The sequence below is a fragment of the Malaclemys terrapin genome, chromosome 13 (assembly GCF_027887155.1).
Source record: "Malaclemys terrapin pileata isolate rMalTer1 chromosome 13, rMalTer1.hap1, whole genome shotgun sequence".
Lineage (NCBI taxonomy): Eukaryota > Metazoa > Chordata > Testudines > Emydidae > Malaclemys > Malaclemys terrapin.
In genome coordinates this window covers 19,821,573-19,843,239 of record NC_071517.1, presented here as the reverse complement: position 1 = coordinate 19,843,239, position 21,667 = coordinate 19,821,573, and the positions used below count along the sequence as shown (strand labels likewise).

Genomic DNA, 21,667 nt, shown 5'->3' with positions numbered 1-21,667 from the left:
TCCTTTCTTCTCAAGTGTCTCCCTCTAACTATGTTCCTTAGCCTTTTATCGTGCCCAAGTGATTCCCTGCCTAATTAAGTGCCTCCCCTCTGAGACTCCTCTTTAATTGCTTTGATTTAATCCATATTCAGAGCACAATCTAAAATGGGAAAAAACATGTTTTTAAGCAATAGCTCAAACAATGATTATTTTCTGTGAACTTAGTGCTGATTGAAGGTGATGGATTGACATGGCCTTTGACCTTGTCTATGTTATCAGTTTTCTTAAAAATTCCCACTATTGCACATAACTGGTACAGCTGAACAGCTAGCAGCAAAGGCAGGGGTGCTAGTATAGGCAGCACCTCCCCACCACTACCCTCAACTGCACTTTAACCACCACGTAGTGTTGAAAGCAGAGTTAGATGGTCTGGTGTTTAGAAATGTCAGTGCATTGTCTACACTATAATTCCTACTTTGGTTTCTGCCCTTGGTAGTTCTGCATGGCTGGTGGTATAATGGTGGGAGATGTTATGATAATTACTAGTGTAGACAGAGCTTTAGAGGCTGAAGTCCTTTAACAACAAGTACAAGTAGTGATGGAGGAAGCTTCCCTCACACACCGCAACCCTGCCATGTAGAGTGACCAGATGTCCCGATTTTATAGGGACAGTCCCGATTTTTGGCTCTTTTTCTTATATAGGCTCCTATTACCCCCCACCCCCGTCCTGATTTTTCACACTTGCTGTCTGGTCACCCTACTGCCATGGCCTTCACATGGAGAAGAGTAGAGTGGGAAAAGGTTAGTTCAGTGGAGTGGAATGAGAGGATAGTTCAGTCTTCTTGGCCTATTCTTTCTGCTGTGACCTCCAGCTAGGGTACTGTTTTTTAGTGATATGCTTGGTTAACTTTGGCAGTTTTCCCCCTCATTCTGTTTTGTTGCTTTTAAAAGGTAGTACCTCTAAAAGAAAAGAGTTCCTGGGTTGGGATATTTTGAGATTCAGAAAGTATGTTCTGTAGAACTGGTTGGGAATTTCCCAGTGGAAAACCATTCAGATGGAAAATTGACTTTCTACAAAATTTCAGATTTGCTGGAAAATTCTGATTTTTTTTTTTTTCCCCATTGGAAAAACCATTTCCAGTTCTCTGGCTCTGCCGCTCTTCACCAGTCCTGACTCCCGGCTCCCCCCCCCCCTTTTTTTTTTTAAATATAAATGGAGATATCCTATCTTCTAGAACTGGAAGGGACCTTGAAAGGTCATCAAGTCCAGCTCCCTGCCTTCACTTGCAGGACCAAGTACTGATTTGGCCCCAGATCCCTAAGTGGCCCCCTCAAGGATTGAACTCACAACCCTGGGTTTAGCAGGCCAATGCTCAAAACACTGAGCTATCCCTCCCTCCAGGGCAGTAGGCAAGGCAGACCACATCAGTCATGGCTCCCAGCAGTTCCAGCCTCTGGGCTCCTTGGCATCCTGCCAGGTGGTCTGCCCCAGAGGCAAGGCTCCCAGAGACTAATGGGGCTGCTGGCACTCTGGGCAACTCAGGAAGCCTTGGAAACATGTCAGAAAAGAGCTAAATGACTTGTTCAAACAAAAAAATTGGAATTTCGGCTCTGCAGGAAATGTTGATATTTTGTTCTGAAATTGAACTGTTTGATCAGTTTACCTAGATTTTTGCACCAAACCTATAACCATGGTATCTGAGACAATTAACTTCTGTCTAATAATTATATTAGGCTCTGCATCTTTACAGTTGTGCAGAATAAGGTATCATATAGGGCAGGAAACAGTACTGATAAAATCTAGTGCAATATAAAAAGATTTCTTGTCATTTTAAATAACTGGTAGGGTATGCAGTGCCCGTGTATGATGGTGTTGCAATAGCATGGACAGCCTCCCAGTATTCTGGGTAGCATCCACCAGGTGCTAGATATATCTCTGTGTTTGGGATTTTATGCTTTGGTTAATAAGTGTGAATCATTTTGGGAGCTATGTAATGGAACAGGGGGCAAAAAAAAATTACATATTCAGTGGCGGGTATAATTTATTTGTCTCACTTCCCTCAACTCCTGAGCTTCAGGTTCTACACTCAATGGTTTAGCCTATGAAAGATGCAGTGCAGAAGAAAGACTCATTTTGTATTAGATTTAAGGTGCTAGATAGGGGCACAAATGAACTTCCTTTTAAGTCAAAATGATTGAATGGCTACAGCCATTATGGCAAATTGCCATTGTTGTTACAAGGTTTGTACTAAATTGTCAGGAACAAAGGACAGGAAATGTTAATGTAACTTACCGTGTAAATACACAGATGCATGTGCTGGAGTACAAAGTTGGAAGAGCTTACGCTGGAATGCTTACCTATAAGCCTGCTGAAAAATGGTGTCATTCCATATGTGTAGGTATAAGCAGAGCTAAATATTAGACCATATTGTTGTATGTTATAGCTGACTAAAACAAGAGTTATAAACTTGTGGATAAATATTCTGATGAGTTAACAGTGAAGACAGCACTTAGCCAAAACATTTTTCCGGAAAATTTAGTTTCTTTACCTGCATTCTTGTTGACCATTTTTAAGTGATAGCTGACACTTCAGTGTTACACACAGTGAGGCTGAAATATTTTTTGTCTGTGTAGCCTATCTTTTTAATTTCTAAATTATCCCATTTAGTATATTAGACTGAAATGAAATTATCTCCACCAGTCAACAATATATGATAGGGTTTCTGGTCATAGCTGTACACTCTTTTCTTAGTTATGCAGTTCCTTGTACCAGCATTCTCATTTGTATAAAGGCAGTACAGTAATTTCTCAGTAATCATAAGAGATAAAGCAGTCCACAACTCCCCAATTGTATGCCCCAAACAAATATAAAAGCCAGATCCCTTCTGTTACCCCCCTCAATCCCAGATTTTAAATAACGTTTTTAAATTTAATTGTATGTATCCAGTATGGACAGTCAATAATAGAGGGAAGGTTGTGTCTGGATTATGTGATACCTTATTTTCCTCATCTGTAAAAGCTAACAGAGGCTTGCCAAGGTCATAAAGCAAATCAGTGGCAGAGCTGGAACATCCTCAAGTTACTTGATTCCCAGTCCTCTGTTTTTCCTTCTGACACGTAGGGATCGGCTGAAAGCTGCACCAATACAGTAAGCAATGGCAATACAGATCTGTGTATCTCAGTTTAGATTCTGCTCCAGCATCAACCTGCTGCGAATTACACATTTAAATTTTTGGCCTCTGAGAACAGTAGGCCAGATGTCATGTTTTTGTCCTTCGGGGCTATATTGATCAAACTCTATAGATTACATTTTTAACATTTGTTAAATTAATTAAAAATCATGTTTCTGGCTCCCTGTTGCACTTTTTTGTTTCTTTATAATGAATTTGCATAATGAACTACAGGACAGTTTTCTTTAAAATAGTTGGTAATTTTGGCTGCTTTTTTTGATAAATCTGTAGCATGTGAATTTAAAATGAAGGGTACCACTAGAAATGATGAAAGAATGCCTGTGGAATAATACTATTTTATTTTTAGTGACACTATTAATTTTTGTTAAGGCAAAACATTTCTACACAATTTTTAAAATTCAAATTCCAAAATTTCAAACTCCAAGTATTTATTTATGTTAAAATGCTTCATTATTGTGTTCTATCAATATAGCAATATCATGTACTTCATTTGAGGATCTCAAAACATGTTACAAACAGGAATTAAGTAACTCTTCTAATACTGCTGTGATGAATTTGAGGCAATCATATTATTATACCAATCTTACAGAAAGACAAACTGCAGTACAGAGAAGTGAGGTGATTTACCCAACAATAAACTACCACTCAGTGGGGCAACAGGAATAGCACTTTGTAGACTTAACTTTTACTCCTTAAACTTTGTACAAGTCAGCAATTACAAGTGATATTCCAGTAACAAAATAGAAACAAAAAATCCAGTAAGTAAAGTGAATGGATATTCTCAAGGTATGTATTTTAAATCTAAATGTATATTTGCTGGGATTTAAATAACTATGCACATAAGTTATGCAGGTAACTAATGAAGGTATTGTTTAATAAATTATTTAGCGTTATTGATGTCAAGGCCTGAAGCCTTAAGGTAAGGGTTCCAAACAAGCATCTGTCTTTATAAACTGATTGCTAATCCCACTATTAAAATATATATCCTGAGATTCACCTCTACCTCGATATAACGCGACCCGATAGAACATGAATTTGGATATAGTGCTCCGGGGGGGGGGGGGGGGGGGGGGGGAGGGCTGCGTACTCCGGTGGATCAAAGCAAGTTCGATATAATGCGGTTTCACCTATAACGCGGTAAGATTTTTTGGCTCCCGAGGACAGCGTTTTATTGCGGTAGAGGTGTACTTTAGGAAATGTTTTCGGTTTTGCAATAGATGATGTATACCAGAGGTGGCCAACCTGAGCCTGAGAAGGAGCCAGAATTTACCAATGTCCATTGCCAAAGAGCCACAGTAATATGTCAGCAGCCCCCCATTAGTTCCCGCACCCTGCTCTGAGTGCCTACCACCCACTGACAGCCCTCCGATCAGCGCCTCCCTCTCCCTCCCCGCACCTCCCGATCAGCTGTTTCGTGGTGTGCAGGAGGCTCTGGGGGGAAGGCGGAGGAGTGAGGGCATGGCAGGCTCAGGGGAGGGTGCAGGAAGGGTGGAATGGGGGCAGGGCCTGGGGCAGAGCCAGGGGTTGAGCAGTGAGCACACCCCCCCGGTACATTGGAAAGTTGGCGCCTGTAGCTCCAGCCCCGGAGTTGGTACCTATACAAGGAGCTGCATAGTAACTTCTGAAGAGCCGCATGTGGCTCTGGAGCCCACTGGTTGGCCACCCCTGATGTAAACGGTTTGTAGGAAAAAGAGAGAGAATCTGTATTTACATTTTTTAAATGGTAGCTCAGGATATTTGTCTGCTAATAGAGTTAATCTTAGAATGAAATGCATAACTTTGGAAAGCTGCTCTGAAATGTCAGTGGGACATTATAAGGATTCTGAGTAGCAGCCGTGTTAGTCTGTATCCGCAAAAAGAACAGGAGTACTTGTGTCACCTTGGAGACTAACAAATTTATTTGAGCATAAGCATCTGATGAAGTGGGATGTAGCCCATGAAAGCTTATGTTCAAATAAATTTGTTAGTCTCTAAGGTGACACAAGTACTCCTGTTCTTTTTATAAGGATTCTGGCATCTGTGCAAGAAGATTGATAGCTGTGCCGACTTTGAGAGAGAGTTTGTGTCACTTGACTTAATATTGGTATGTGTGGGTCTTTCAGTGGCTGCCTGGGTGGAAGTGGGCTATTAAGGTGGAAGTGGGCTATTCTCAACAGTTGACAAGAAGGGGTGGAAGTCACTTTTGTAGTGCTAATGAGGCCAATGTAATCAAGTAAAAAGCAACAGAGAGTCCTATGGCACCTTTAAGACTAACAGATGTATTGGAGCATAAGCTTTCGTGGGTGAATACCCACTTCGTCAGACGCATGTAATCAAGATGGCCCATTTCAAACAGTTGACAAGAAGATGTGAGTATCAGCAGGGGGGAATTAGTTTTTGTAGTGATCCATCCACTCCCAGTCTTTATTCAGGCCTAATTTGATGGTGTCCAGTTTGCAAATTAATTCCAGTTCTGCAGCGTCTATCAATATTTTGTTGAAGATTAATTTTGTCGTACATACAGTTCCTTTGTGAAAATCTAAGGACTGTTCCTCTGAGCTGCAGAGCCTGTGGTAATAGTAAGCAGAGTTGCTACTTTTCTTCCTTAACACACTATGTAATTTACCACCTTCTGTACCATCTTCTTCTTAGCATAGGCGCAACATGCTTCAGGGAGCATGTGACCAGGATTCATCACCGAATTTGGTACGCTGGTTGGACGGGCTTTCCAGAAAAGTTTGAGCATCACGTATGTTGAGTCACTGCCAGTGAAACATGCTTTCCAGGACTGTCTCTTAAAATATGTTTTCTTTCTGCCTGCCTTAACTTGTAAATACTGGTATCAGTGAGTTGTACGGTTAGGTCTGCTAGTAGAAACCATAATTGTCAGTGCCTAGGAGAGATCAGGATATTGATAACAAGGCCAAAAAAGGCATAGTAGCTATAGGTGAGTGCTTAGGGCTTTGTATCCTAGAATCATGTGATTCTATCAGAATCTAAGCTTCCATTTTAAAAAGTTATGAAGAAAAATTTGAAAATGTTACCCAAGTGTAAGTACTTCTGTGATGTCTGCCTGAATTTGCAAAAAGTGTGAAACTATAGCTCTGAAAGGTGTGGACTACCCCATTAATTTTAATGGGGAGCTTACTAGCGTGGTGTGCCCTGCCAACACCACCCACCCAGGATGAAAGGCAGGCACCTCTGTTGCTATTTGAGGGTGGGGCCATATGTGCTCCAGTTGCACAGTGTGTAGAGCTCAGGATTGCCTTAATCCATACCCAATTGGACAGAGTGCATAGGTTTACTGTATGGAATTCAACATTTGCTATTCCCTGCTTTAGAGATTGTGAATGGCAGGGATTTGCAAGTGATGAGAGCTCAAGGTTATTTTATTTACAGATGCACATAGTACTGGATCCACCCACACAATCTTACATATTGTTCTTACAGGTATATTATCATGTCTATTCTATTTTTATGTTCCTTTTTTTGACCGTGAGGTTAGTGTTCATATTGTTTATTTTATGACATCATGGTGAACATAAATAAATCTTTATGATGCTATTAAGACTCCATTACAGAACAGGCACATATTATTTGTACAGATATCAGAGGAAATCTTGATAGATGTTCTATCTCAAAAACTTTCACAGCTCCTTTTCCCGCAGTGAGGTCTATGATCACTGAAATAAATGTAGCTGTTTTGCTGTCTTTTTGCAATTCATTTAATTAAATTCAACCTGTACTACTTCTCCCACAGCCCCTCCCCCCCTTCTTCTGTTTTCATGAATTTAAAGTTTTCGAGTCCAGTTTTCTAAGTGTATCAGAATGTTGAGGTGGCTTATATGTCTGTGTGGGTGGAATTTATAGAAGTTCACATGTCAGCAGCTGCTTGAAAATGAGAGAGTCTGCCTGTGAAGGGGAAAGGGTTGGCAAATAAACTCTACCAGAATGAGATTTGGAATAAATTGGAATTCCCATGCAGCCTAGACACTTATCAAAGAGAGAAAAAGCAAGCTAACTTGAGTAACTTTACACAGCTGTTTCAAGTGAGATCTGTTGCCCATACAGTCCTATGTAACAAACTGATGCCAGAAGTAATCTTTAAAACATTTTTTATTTCTCTAGCCTGTTAAAATTAATTGAGAACATATAATCAGTTTCAGATGCTGAAAGACTTTTTCATTTAAAAACAAAGCAACCAAATGTTTGGCTCATCCTGTGCTTGCAAAATAACCTAGCTGAGTCACAAATGTATTCTCTGAATCACAGTGTAAACAAGAAGCTTATCTAGTCATGAATTGAAAGCACTGCTACTCTGCTGCCTTTTTAATTGCATGCAGGTTCATTGGTTACTGAAAAAAGGCAATTAGTGCAAGCATGTTTCGTTTATTTTAAAAGATAATATATTTATATTCTCTCAATGCTAGATATGGTACAAGGTGAAAATGTCTGTTCTACGGCTCTGTTAAGCAGATATTTTGCTCCGTAATATAACACACAATTTTGTTGTAGGAAGCAAAATAGTTCATTTATCACACCTGTAGATCTCTGGTTCCAGCTTTCTGCACAGTTGTACCCATACAGAACTGTGAGCTGCAATGCTCTGGCTATAGAAAGAACACTCTGGATAACATTGATGATTATGGGACTCCAATGAGCATGTTGGAGTAGCTGTATAATGCCAGTAAGAAAATGAGTATACTGGTGAATATTGCAACAGATGCCAAACAGCGGTGGATCACCTGGAAGCAGTAGTGGAAGGACTGAGAACCTCTAGGTCTCAAGTGAAGGAAGATTTTTTTTTACATAAAGCAAAATGGATTTCTTATACAGCCTTTTCCTGCATTTCAAATTACATTTGTTTAGCCAATCAGCACTGGATTAATAACTACCTGATTACCCTTCTAGTGCCTCAGAGAATCCTGCAGATGATGCTTTGTTGCAAATCATTGAAAACAAAGTGTAACTTGTGACTTAAATAGAGACAAAATAGGGATGTTCCTGATGTCACCTGGCACTGAGTTCACACAAGCAGCTGACCTTTACACCTACCAGAAAGCAGCTTAGGTGACATACTCCAGCCTTGCAAATGTAGTATAATTAGTATCGGTAGCTCTTTAACCCCCCAAAAGCTGCACTCCTGCAGGAGTGCCTTTGGACCTTTTCTTGCCTTTCCTTTTCTCTCTTTCCTTTGTTCTTCTCTTGAATTAGTGGTAATAGCAGATAGGTTTGTTCCCCCTGCCCTGATGCTTCTCTTTCTTGATGCCTAGTGCTTCCTAGTTCTGACTCCTATTTTCTTCCCAATACCCAGGCCACTCCTGTTGGTTCTTTTCCATATGATTCACAGTCCTTCCTGTCTGTCACCTTTCCTGTGCTTACTACTGACCTCTCTCTCTCTCTCTCCTTGTTGTGCATCCAATTTCCCTCTTTGCTGGCCGATTCTTTTCCTCCGTAAGTAATGGCAGAAGAGTTTACATGTCAGCGTTTCAGCAGTCTTTTCAACACTGGTGACAAGTTAAGCATTTCAACAAGATATGGTAAGGCATAGGACTGATAACTTTAAAATACTTTACGATCAGTAGATCCTTTTTTTTAACAGAATTTGGGTTACAGTTAGGCAATGGAGTGGCCGAACCGCAGTCTTTCAGTGTTGGAATTAAAACAACATTTTTAAGGCTAAATATTTTAATCGTTCTCTGTAAGCATTAACGGGCTTCCTTCCCTCCCTCCCTAGCTTGGTTGATGCAATTGCGAGGTCTAGCAGTCTCTCTGCTGGGCCCAGCATGCTGTTTCAAATCCCCTGCATTAGACCTACCATAGGCACACAGACGTGCTCAGATACTTATAGTGGAATCCTCAAAGCATGTCAGATTTGAATGGAACAGTTCCTTACATCCATCAGACTGCAGAGAAACTGCCAGGTGCCAGACTAGGATAAAAAAGTGTGTATATTGGGAAGGTCAGAAAAAGGGAAAGGGTTGGGGGAGCCTCCTGAGGAATTTGCACAGGTTTGCATGTCATGTTGGGAGTTCTGGAAGTTAAGAATCATGTTGGGAGGGAGGAAAAAAAAAAGGATAAAAAAGGGAACATGAATGCAACAGGATGAAGGGGAAAGATCTCCCAGTGTACTAGATAGTTTAGTTTAATCTTTGAAATCATCAGAGCTTTTCCACCCCATTAAGGTTTGTCTACCATGACTTACAAGGACTGGTTAAAATGGCATTACAGCCATGTTAGTACTCAAAGAATATGTGTAATAAATGGGAAAGTGCATTGGACTGTAGCTGAAGAATGTCAGGTTTTAGAGTAGCAGCCGTGTTAGTCTGTATCCGCAAAAAGAACAGGAGTACTTGTGGCACCTTAGAGACTAACAAATGTATTTGAGCATAAGCTTTTGTGGGCTACAGCCAAATTTGTTAGTCTCTAAGGTGCCACAAGTACTCCTGTTGTTTTTGAAGAATGTCAGTTGCCTCCAATCAAGAGAAGAAACTATAAGACTGTTTCATAGAATCATAGAAGAATAATAGAAGATTAGGGTGGGAAGAGACCTCAGGAGGTCATCTAGTCCAACCTCCTGCTCAAAGCAGTACCAACCCCAACTAAATCATCCCAGCTGGGGCTTCGTCAAGCCGGGCCTTAAAAACCTCTAAGGATGGAGATGCCACCACCTCCCAAGGATGCATTTAAATTTCCAGTCTCTGTGATTCTTTCCTTCATGAACTTCTTGAGAATTTGGACCAAAGGACTTGTGCATGAAAGAGAGATTATTGCAGTCATTGAGTTATGGTGGAATACACTGGTTTGTGGATGGAGATCATAAATTAGGGCTACCATATGTCCGGATTTCCCCGGACATGTCTGGCTTTTCGGTCTATAAATAGCCGTCCGTGGGGGATTTTTAAAAATCTAAAAATATCCGGGATTTCCCCCCGATCGGCTATTTATAAACAGAAAAGCGGCGGCCAAGCGCTGCTGGGCAGCCAAAGCCCCTTCCCGGCTCCCCCCATCCCCTGCAGCCTTACCACTCAGTCCGGCCCCGCAGCTGTCTTCCCCCTCCTCCCCTCCCCTGAACGCGCCGCCCACCTGCTCCTCCACCTCCCCTGCTTCCCGCGAATCAGATCTTCGCGGGAAGTCTGAAAAGAAGCAGGGGCAGGTGGGAGGCAGCAGCAGATAAGCTGGGGCGGGGGGGCGCGAGGAGGAGAGCTCCGGGGAGGCGCGGCCCTGGCCGAGCAGCTCCCTCCGGCCCAGGACGAGCGGTGCCCAGTGGTTCCGGTCCGGCTCGGGCCCCAGGGCAGCAGCCCCAGTTCCGGCCGAGCGCGCCAGCCCGGCGCCAGCCGAGCACCCCGGCTCGGGCCCCAGCAGCGCCAGCCAGAGCTCTGGCTGGAGAGCAGCCCGATTCCTGGGCTCTTTAAAGCAGGCCCTGGTCAGGGGACCGAGGGGGAGGGGGGTTGGATGGGTCGGGAGTTCGGGGAGGGGCTGTCAGGGGGACAGGGGTGTGGAGAGGGGTCGAGGCAGGCAGGGAGCAGAGGGGGTTGGATGGGTCGGCAGTTCGGGGGTCCTGTCGGGGTGGGGAGCAGTTGGATAGGGCATGGGAGTCCCGGGGGTCTGTCTGGGGGCGGGGTGTGAATATGGGGTGGGGGTGTGGATAAGGGTCAGGGCAGTCAGGGGACAGGTAGGGGTGTAGGGGGACAGTGAGGGTGGGGGGTTCTCAGGAGGGGGCAGTCTGGACAAGAAGAAGGGCAGCTTAGATAGGGAGTGGGGTCGTAGGGGGCAGTTAGTGGCAGGGGTCCCAGGAGGGAGCAGTCAGGGGACAAGGAGCGGGGGGGGGGCTTGGGGGTTCTGAGGGGGGCAATCAGGGGGTGGGAAGTGGGAGGGAGTGGATGGGGGCGGGGCTAGAGCGGGGCTCCCTCCCCCCCCCCCGTGTCCTCTTTTTTGCTTGTGGAAATATGGTAACCCTACCATAAGTAGTGGCCTTTATTTCAGAATTCTGTATATATAGTATTGTAATTTTTTGTTTTGTTCAGGCCAAAAAACTAAGCTGAATAATTTTTTTAGTAAAGCTGGTTGAGTTTTAGGTTTTTTTCCCATGAATTTGAGCCCTTATAAAAACAAATTTGCACAGCTGTTGCCTGTTCTATCTACTCCTGAGTTTGCAAACTGGTGTCCATTCCTTTGGCAAAACTGCTCTTTATAGACCAGCCTTTATGATTTAGATCAGCAGGGAAAAAAACTGAATAGCTACTTTTGACTGTTGAAACATGCATTTTTTATTAGGCATTGCATTTACTTAATTTCTTATGAGCTATTTAAAGAGAAATATTTATATTATGTGGCTTAGTTTGCTGAAGCCAGTAGTTTTTAATTTTGATTTTATATGTTGTCCTTGTTATCAGGGACAGCTCCAGGCACCAGCCCAGCAAGCAGGTGCTTGGAGCGGCCAAAGGGAAGGGGCGGCACATTGGGCTGTTCGGTGGCAATTCGGGGCAAGTCCCTCTCGGAGGGAAGCACCTGCTGCCAAATTCCTGCCGAAGAAGAAAGCGGTGGAGCTGCCGCCGGAGTGCCACCAATCGCAATTGCGATTGTGGCTTTTTTTCTTTCTTTCCCCCCCCGCCCCCCCGCTTGAGGCGGCGAAAACCCTGGAGCCAGTCCTGCTTGTTATGTGAGTACTAAGAATATTATAATTCTAGAAAATTTCTAATAAACTTCAAAAATTGTCATCTCATAAAATAACATTTAGAAATAATTATAATGAGTCCGAGGAGTCTAGTATGGTATTATATTGCACATGCCAAGCTTAGTTAAGTCTATTTTATTTTTTTATGCTATGTAAGATTAATGTATGTATGTTGCATGTTAAAGACATAATATAGAGAAAGTTTAATTATTTGCTTTCTATTTATTTTTATTTGAAGATGCTGAAATACTTTTAAAAATAAACCATTACAAAATATAAGAGTGCATGCTTTTAAATCCATTCTCATACTGCAAGTAGAGTAGTCCCTTTAGCATGTGGTATAAAGGTTTTATTAGCACTAGATTAAGTAATTTTGAAGAAGAAATTCCACAACTGGGGGAAAGCTTGGTGGTATGATAGCAGCTAAAACTGCCTGCTTTCTACTGGGAGCCCAGTCTTCACTGATTTTGTGACATGTATAATGTGAGGACAAGAAGACTAAAATAAAAAACCTCAGATTGGAAACCCCAGAATTATTGTCAAACTACGTGTAAAAACACACTTTAAACCAGCCTCAATTAAGCTACACTGCACATAAAAATATGATGTAAACTAGCCTCAGTATAACCAAAATGTGATTGTAGAACCATAAGAGTTACATATATTACATAATAATATGGGGATGCCAACCTGGCCATATGGCCCACTGACCCCACAGAATTCTTCTCCACACCCGTGCTTGGTGGTGGTGTTTTGTGGAGAAGGACTAGTATTCTGCTACACACTCTTGGAATCTTTGGTGGATGGTCCACTTACCTTTCCAGTGTCTTTGGAAAGTTTTTCAGAATTTTTTCCAGATTTTTATGAATTTTAAGAATTTCATTTGAACCAATCTTTAACAGTCCTTAGGTGAAATCCTGTCTCTATTGAAGTCAGTGGCAAAACTCCCATTGACTTCAGTGAGGCCCAGATGTCATCCCCAGTCTTTTTAATCATAGATTTCATGACCTGTCAAGAGAAGCCAGGTTATGTTTGTAAAAAAGGATGCTTAGTTGTTACCTGGTTAGAACCAAGATATTCCATACATTCTTCTGATAACTTGTGGTTTATGGCGAATAACACAAAAAAATAGGAGTACTTGTGGCACCTTAGAGACTAACAAATTTATTAGAGCATAAGCTTTCGTGAACTACAGCCCACTTCTTAAACAGGTTATTTCAGTTCAGAGACTATTTGCATGGATTAAAATGTACATTCAAACCTGTTATGAACTAGCTAAATGTGCATTCCCAGAAAGGCTTGGAGTTCACTCTACTGGGTTGCAGCAGCCTCTGCTCTTTGTGCCCAAAACAGTTAGATCTCTGAAATTTGTACAGCTACCATTGGGAGTTTAATCCACACTATTACTCTCCAGCACCAGATTGGATGCTTGATATAGTGCTTCAGTTTCTCGTCACCTACCAGAGATTACTGCCATTTGCTACTCTACCACAGTGGGGATGTCTTAAAGTAATTTAATGAAGGAGAAAGTAAGATTGTACACTGCTAGCACAATGGGGTCAACAAACACATAATAAGAAACACTTCCAGCCCCAAAGAGCTTACATTCTAAACAGACAAAACAGACAAAGAATTGGAGAAAAGAAGTATTATTAACCCATATGGCAGATAGAAAATTGTGGCATAGATTGAGTGACTTGCCGAACCAATGTCATATAGGAAGTGATAGAGCTAGGAACCGAATGGCCTTGAATTCACGATCTCTTCAATGGCCTTGTCTGCTGCCCCATTTGCTGTGCCTTCCCTAGGAATAAAGGTTTGTTCTTAACTTGAATTAACTAACTCAAGGTAAAATCCTAGTGTAGCCAAGACAGTTTGTAGTTTTCACACAAGTTAGCTAACTCTAATTAAGAACACACCTTTATTCCTAGGGAAAGCACAGCAAATGGGGCAGCACCATGGGCTAAAATATTTTTAATAAAAACTTTTCTCTTAGTGACATAAAATTTTTGTCACTTCAAAACAAAATTGCTTCCATGTTAACAGTGAAAAGTCTTAACAAAGGTACTGTGAACTTTTTATATGTACGGGATAACACTCTCAAAAATAGGAGCCTAAAGTTAGCTTCCCAAACCCATATTTAGACACCTTAGAGTGGGATTTTCGTAAGCACCTAAGGAACTGGGGAGCACGTGTCCCATTGATTCCATCCTACAAACCCTGATGACGAAGTATAGTTTGGCTGAAGCATTTTAATTTTTTTTGACTTGTGGAGGGTCAGTATATTGGAAGGTTGTTTTGGTTGCAATGATAGTGTGGTCTGTTTTTTGTAGGAGTTTGTGGTGTTAATGAGGCCCTGAATGTCTTTTCAGCATAGGATGGGCATTTTAAGTATGAAATTTGTTAATCTAAAAGAATCTCTGGGTAAAATCTGAAATACTAGTTGCAGTTAAGAAACTAATTAAAGAAACAAGTTCAAAATATCTACATCATCAATTTGGGGAAGAAAATAAAGCACTAGCAAGAGGTAAATGAAAAAATATAAATTTTAAAAATAATTTACAGAAATATCAATTTAAAAGTTTTTAAATCATGATTTTTGTCCATCCTGCTTAACTGCAAGACCATTTTTCCACTGTCACTAGCTGGACTTCTCTGTTGCTTTTACATTCACTCTCCCTCTGGCTCCCTTCTTCTGAGTCTTTAAACATTCATTAGGAGGGAATGAGAAGCTGACAACTGGAACGGAGGCAAGAGCTTTTATGCAGAGACAACATAGAGAACTGATGTTTCTGCTAAGTAAACATCTTCTCCCAGGAGACAGCTCCTCAAAATGGATGTGAAAGTGATGTTTATTAAAAAAAAAAAAAAAAACATGATGTATATTTACAGAAGAATCCAAATGAGGCAGTGTGTGGCAGTGTAGGAAGATATGGTAACGTAATTCTGGCAGAGACTTTGAGCTGTGTTTGTTCTGTTCTCCCAGGGAAAACTACTGTATTTTAGAGGAACATTATTGAGGTTGGTTGGCCAAATGTATAGTGCGCTTGATCACCTGTTTTCTCTATTGTGCTTCTCTGCCACATTCTTATCCAGGGGTCTCAAACTCAGATGACCTCGAGGGCTGCATGAGGACTAGTGCATTGGCCCGAGGGCCGCATCACTACACCCCCCACTTGCTGCCCCTGGCCCCGCCCCCACTCCACCCCTTCCATGAGGCCCCGCCCCGCCTCATCTCTTCTCGCCCCTTCCCTGCCCCCATTCCAACCCCTTCCCTGAAGTCCTCACCCCAACTCTGCCCCCTCCCTGCCCCCAGGGGGTGCAGGAGGGGTGTGGGATGTGGCGGGGGTTCAGGGCAGGGAGTGCAGGAGGGGTGTAGGGTGCGGCAGGGGGCTCAGGGCAGAGAGTTGGGGTGTGGGAGTGGGGTAGGCGGGGGGGTGGGTGGAGGGAGCTTGGCAGGCCGCACGAAAGAACCCCACGGGCTGTGTTTGAGACCCCTGTTCTTATCTATAGGCAGCAAAGAGAAAATTAGAATGCTTTTGTTTTCTGAAATGCTCAGAGGAATCATGATCTTAGATATATTTCATATTACTGACTGCACAAAAATATCATCATGATAGGACATGGACATACCCCAGTTCATGTTGTGTATATAGCATCTGTCTGCATTCACTGTACATTGTTTTGTTATTGTAGGGCTGAATCCAGTTCCCAGTCTATTTATTTTTACTATATAGTTGGCTTTGAAACTCTCATTCTCTCACTGCTGGGGTGTTTTTTTTTTGTTTTTGCTTTTTTATTTAAATAAGAATTTTCAGCATCAGTATATTTGGAAAAAAACTGTGGCGACTTTTGAAGGTGCAGTGTGCCAGATTATGGGCTTATTTTATTTGAAACCATCCCTTTATAAAGGGGAACTAAATATATGCTGATGGAGGATTTGTGGATAGGAAGGAGGAACAACGGAACAGGATAAAAGTCATATTGTTTTAAATTCCTGCTTATCTGTATCTTTCTCATTAAGGATGAACATTAGAGTTAACATACATCAACCTGGTTTGAATAAAATTTACCTAAAAGTGTGTGTTTCTGTATTTTTGTTTACCTTCATGTATGATGTGTCCGCACATGCACACGCGCTCGCTCTCTATGTATGTGTATATAAATATAGTTTTTTTGCTTTGTCATGTATCTCTTTGTTAAACGATCAGTGATATTATCCAGGAACCGTTAAACAGGAAAATAAGAGAGGCCAAACCTTTGGGGTTTTAAACAATCCAACTATATTTGTTTGAACAGAAAACAAGATCTACATTTACCCATTTCAATGTGGTGAGATTGAATTCATGGATACCTTCTACAGTTTAATGAGTTTCTGTATTTATCCAAAGATGCTTTTGATAGGCTAAATTAACTCATGTAGCTGAATCTCCTAGTCGGGGGCTGCTGGTACAATATGTTGTATGGAGTCTCTGTATCTTTATCTTTTGCGGGCATATCTTCACTGCAGAGTTAACCTGGGTGATCAGAACCCTGGGTTAGCTAGCTTTGGTGTGAGTAGCCACACTGCAAAGTCAAACCTCAATGGTCCATGCTCTGGTGTCCCTAAACCTCTAAGTGCTAGCAGCTGGGAGTAGATGACAGGGAATAGATCACTGGATAAATTGCCCTGTTCTGTTCACTCCCACAGAAGCATCTGGTACCGGCCACTGTCAGAAGACAGGATACTGGGTGAGATGGGCCATTGGTCTGACCTATTATGGCTGTTCTTATGTGTTTTTGTTCTTAATGGTATGAGTAAAGCAATGGTAAGAATAAGGCAAATGACACAATATTCTATTCTACATGCTAGAATAGAACAGTACAGTAATATGGTCTAGTGGCTGGAATATGGGATTATCATGGTAATCAGGACTCCTGGGTCTGCTATTGTTGACTGTTTGACCTTGAGCAAAACACTTTGTGGCTCTATTTACCCATTTCTGAAATGAGTTAATACTCATAGGGCTGTTTTTAGTACTCTGCTCTCTATACCTTGTATATTTTCTTTCAAAAAGCCTTGCCCTGGGACACATTTTTTAAAAACACCTCTTCTGAGCTATAGATATGTCCAGTACTCTTGCTTCACTAATGCTACTGATGCGCTTACTTCAATCATTAGACTATGTTGCTTGCAGTTTGGTCTGATGGGAAAACATGAGTGATGTGAGATTTCAGTGAACTTCATGAATTTAGTTCCATACTGCCTTTCATAAGCTTCTATTTTCACTGTATGGTGTTAGAATGCTCTAGTGTAACTTTGTAGACAAGTTATAGAATGACAGCTGAAACCACAGAATCCTACAACTAGTTTTCATAGAATCATAGAAGATTAGGGTTGGAAGAGATCTCAGGAGGTCATCTAGTCCAACCCCCTGCTCGAAGCAGGACCAACCCCAACTAAATCATCCCAGCCAGAGCTTTGTCAAGCCAGGACTTAAAAACCTCTAAGGATGGAGATTCCACCTTTTCTCGAGGTAACCCATTCCAGTGCTTCACCACCCTCCTAGTGAAATAGTTTTTCCTAATATCCAACCTAGACCTCGCCCCATGCAACTTTAGACCATTGCTCCTTGTTCTGTCTCTGCCACCAGCAACTTTAGACCATTGCACCTTGTTCTGTCTCTGCCACCACTGAGAACAGCCTAGCTCCATCCTCTTTGGAACCCCCCCCCCCTTTCAGGTAGTTGAAGGCCGCTATCAAATCCCCCTTCACTCTTCTCTTCTGCAAACTAAGTAAGCCCAGTTCCCTCAGCCTCTCCTAAGTCATGTGCCCCCTAATCATTTTCATTGCCCTCTGCTGGACTCTTTCCAATTTGTCCACATCCTTTCTGTAGTGGGGGACCCAAAACTGGATGCAGTGCTCCTGATGTTGCCTCATCAGTGCCGAATAGAGGGGAATAATCACTTCCCTTGATCTGCTGGCAATGTTCCTACTAATGCAGCCCAATATGCCGTTAGCCTTCTTGGCAACAAGGGCACACTGTTGACTCGTATCCAGCTTCTTGTTCACTGTAATCCCCAGGTCCTTTTCTGCAGAACTGCTGCTTAGCCAGTCAGTCCCCAGCCTGTAGCAGTGCATGTGATTCTTCTGTCCTAAGTGCAGGATTCTGCACTTGTCCTTGTTGAACCTCATCAGATTTCTTTTGGCCCAATCCTCCAATTTGTCTAGGTCATTCTGGACCCTATCCCTACCCTCCAGGGTATCTACCTTTCCCCCCAGCTTAGTGTCATCTGCGAACTTGCTGAGGGTGCAGTCCATCCCATCATCCAAATCATTAATGAAGAAGACGTAGAACAAAACTGGCCCCAGCTGCCAACTAGACATCGAGCTACCCGTTGAGTCCGACTATCTAGCCAGCTTTCTATCCACCTTATAGTCCATTCATCCAATCCATACTTTTTTAACTTGCCGGCAAAAATACTGTGGGAGACCTTATCAAATGCTTTGCTAAAGTCAAGATATATCATGTCCACTGCTTTCCCCATATCCACAGAGCCAGTTATCTCATCATAGAAGGCAATTGGGTTGGTCAGGCATGACTTGCCCTTGGTGAATCCATGTTGACTGTTCCTGATCACCTTCCTCTCCTCCACGTGCTTCAAATGGCTTCCTTGAGGACCTGCTCCATGATTTTTCTGGGGACTGAGGTGTGGCTGACAGGTCTGTGGTTTCTCAGATTCTCCTTCTTCCTTTTTTTAAAGATGGGCACTATATTTGCCTTTTTCCAATCATCCAGGACCTCCCCCGATTGCCACGAGTTTTCAAAGATAATGGCTAGTGGCTCTGCAATCACATCAGCCAACTCCCTCAGCACCCTCGGATACATTAGATCCGGGCCCATGGACTTGTGCATGTCCAGCTTTTCTAAATAGTCCTTAACCTGTTCTTTCACCACTGAGGGCCGCTCGCCTCCTCCCCATACTGTGCTGCCCAGTGCAGCAGTCTGGGAGCTGACCTTGTCTGTGAAGACCGAGGCAAAAAAAGCATTGAGTACTTCAGCTTTTTTCACATCATCTGTCACTAGGTTGCCTCCCCCATTCAGTAAGGGTCCCACACTCCCTGACCACCTTCTTCTTGCTAATATACCTGTAGAAACCCTACTTATTACCCTTCACTCCAGTTGTGCTTTGGCCTTCCTGATTACACCCCTGCATGCTCTAGCAGTATTTTTATACTCCCTAGTTATCTGTCCAAGTTTCCACTTCTTGTAAGCTTCCTTTTTGTGTTGAAGTTCACTGAAGATTTTTCTGTTAAGCCAAGCTGGTCACCTGCCATATTTGCTATTCTTTCTGCACATTGGGATGGTTTGTTCTTGCGTCCTCAATAAGGCTTCTTTAAAATACAGCCAGCTCTCCTGGACTCCTTTCCCCCTCATATTAGCCTCCCGGGGGATCCTGCCTATCAGTTCCCTGAGGGAGTCAATGCCTGCTTTTCTGAAATCCAGGGTCTGTATTCTGCTGCTCTCCTTTCTTCCTTTTGTCAGGATCCTGAACTTGACCATCTCATGGTCACTGCTGTCCAGGTTGCCACCTACTTCTACTTCCCCTACTAATTCTTCCCTGTTTGTGAGCAGCAGGTCAAGAGGCGCACGGCCCCTAGTTGGTTCCTCCAGCACTTGCACCAGGAAGTTGTTCCCACCACTCTCCAAAAACTTCCTGGATTATCTGTGCACTGCTGTATTGCTCTCCCAGTAGATGTCAAGGTGATTGAAGTCCCCCATGAGAACCACGGTCTGTGAACTGGAAACTTCTATTGGTTGTCCAAAGAAAGCCTCGTCTACCTCATCCTCCTGGTCTGGTGGTCTGTAGCAGACGCCCACCACGACATCATCCTTGTTGCTCTCGCCTCTAAACTTAACCCAAAGACTCTCAATAGGCTTTTCTCCAGTTTCATACTGGAGCTCTGAGCAATCATACTGCTCTTACATACAGTGCAACTCCTCCACTTTTTCTTCCCCGCCTGTCCTTCCTGAACTGTTTATACCCATCCACGACAGTGCTCCAGTCATGTGAGTTACTCCACTAAGTCTCTGTTATTCCAATTGCATCATAGTTCCTTGACTGTGCCAGGACTTCCAATTCTTCCTGCCTTTTTCCCAGGCTTCTTGCGTTCATGTACAGGCACCTAAGATAACTAGCCGATTGCCCTACTTTCTCAGCATGAATCAGTTTTCTTTGAATCCTCTTCCCTCTCCTCCTCCCACCAGAAAATGCTTAGTTGGAAATATTTATAATTGGCAAAGGGCATGTTTTCCCATTTCGAGCTGATGAAGGCCAGATAGAATAATCTCGATGCTTGAAACAAACTGTTTGTCAGAGGTTATATCAAATGATTTCCAAAGGAAACCTTTTCCTTTCAAATGTTTGTTTAAAAAGAAAACAGGATTTCACCCACAGAATGCTACGCTGTGGTTAACAGCTGGTTGTACTGGTGATCAGAGGAATTCTCTGCAGGTAATTTATTGTAAATCTCTGCAAAATGTATGTGTCCAAGTTAGCAGATCTGGATGTGATAAAAGAAATATCCAACAGGTAGGCCTTAGCAGCTAGTCTTAACAGAGTCTGTCCCTTTCTGATGTAATAAAAATTCAACAGAACCAGTCTTTCTCCCAGCCTGCTTCTGTATCCAGCCGCCCATCTTTTAGGCAAAAAGAACAGGAGTACTTGTGGCACCTTAGAGACTAACAAATTTATTAGAGCATAAGCTTCGGATGCATCCGAAGAAGTGGGCTGTAGTCCACAAAAGCTTATGCTCTAATAAATTTGTTAGTCTCTAAGGTGCCACAAGTACTCCTGTTCTTTTTGTGGATACAGACTAATACGGCTGCTACTCTGAAACCTGTCATCTTTTAGGCCTCTCTCTGGATTCTAGTGCACTTTTCCACCCTTCTCCAGATTCTATCACTCTGTAGTTCCTCTTTCAGGGATCATCCAGGAACCTTTGAGAGACATTGGGGGGACAGATCCAGGCCCTTTGTCTATTGTAGGTTCCAGCCTAAAGACCCTCAATATGCAGTGGTTATCTTTCCTTGGGCTATTTTCTGCCTATTTCATTCACCCGCTTCCTGGTCACTAAGGGTATGTCTACTGCAATTAAAAATCCACAGTTGGCCCACGCCAGCTGACTTGGGCTATGGGGCTGCTTAATTGCAGTGTAAACATTTGGGCTCGGGCTAGATTCTGGCCTCTAGGACCCTTGGAAGTTGGAGGGTTCCAGAGGTTCGATTGAAGCCTGATCCAAATGTCTACACCACAGTTAAACAGCCCCTTAACCTGAGCCATCTGGCATGGGCCAGCCACAGGTGTCTAACTGCAGTGTAGATGTACGCTAAGGAGCACCCATACGTTGTCTTGCTTTGACTTTGGGGTCCTAGAGACTAAACTTATAACATTCCTTAGTTTTATACTGTCACATGATCTCCTAGCCACATGATCTTCTCTGATCATATGCTCTACCATTCCAGCATTCTTGGTATCAAACAGTCAAGGGCCTGAACATGGGCACTTCGCAATGCATGTGTATATCAAAGACCAGAAACCTGTTACAGTTAGCAAAAAATATTGTTAATAAGAACATCTTAAATCAATAATAAAAATTCTCACTAAGAGCTAGATTCTCCATAACTCCTTTCCTTCAGGCAAAGGTGGCTTTAAGCCGGGGTGGGCAAACTACGGTCCGGGGGCCACATCTGGGCCTCCAGAGGTTTTAATCCGGCCCTCAAGCTCCTGCTGGGCAGTGGGATCTAGGACTTGCCCCACTCTGGCACTCCAGCTGGGGAGCGGGGTCAGGGGCTTTCCC

The 21,667-nt window shown here is 42.9% G+C and overlaps 1 protein-coding gene across 6 annotated transcripts in view; it reads left to right on the top strand.

Annotated features, from left to right (window-relative positions):
• The window catches only part of B3GNTL1 (UDP-GlcNAc:betaGal beta-1,3-N-acetylglucosaminyltransferase like 1), a 359,547-nt gene that overhangs the window by 130,874 nt on the left and 207,006 nt on the right, over positions 1 to 21,667 (top strand). Inside the window, exon 1 of one of the 6 annotated variants that reach the window (XM_054047302.1) lies at positions 8,601 to 8,689. The exons of the other annotated variants lie outside the window; for them this stretch is intronic. Within the exon in view, the coding sequence (XP_053903277.1) occupies positions 8,687 to 8,689 (3 nt within the window). The 5' untranslated portion in view covers positions 8,601 to 8,686. Of the gene's footprint in view, positions 1 to 8,600; positions 8,690 to 21,667 lie in introns of those variants that run through there. 6 annotated transcript variants of the gene reach the window in all.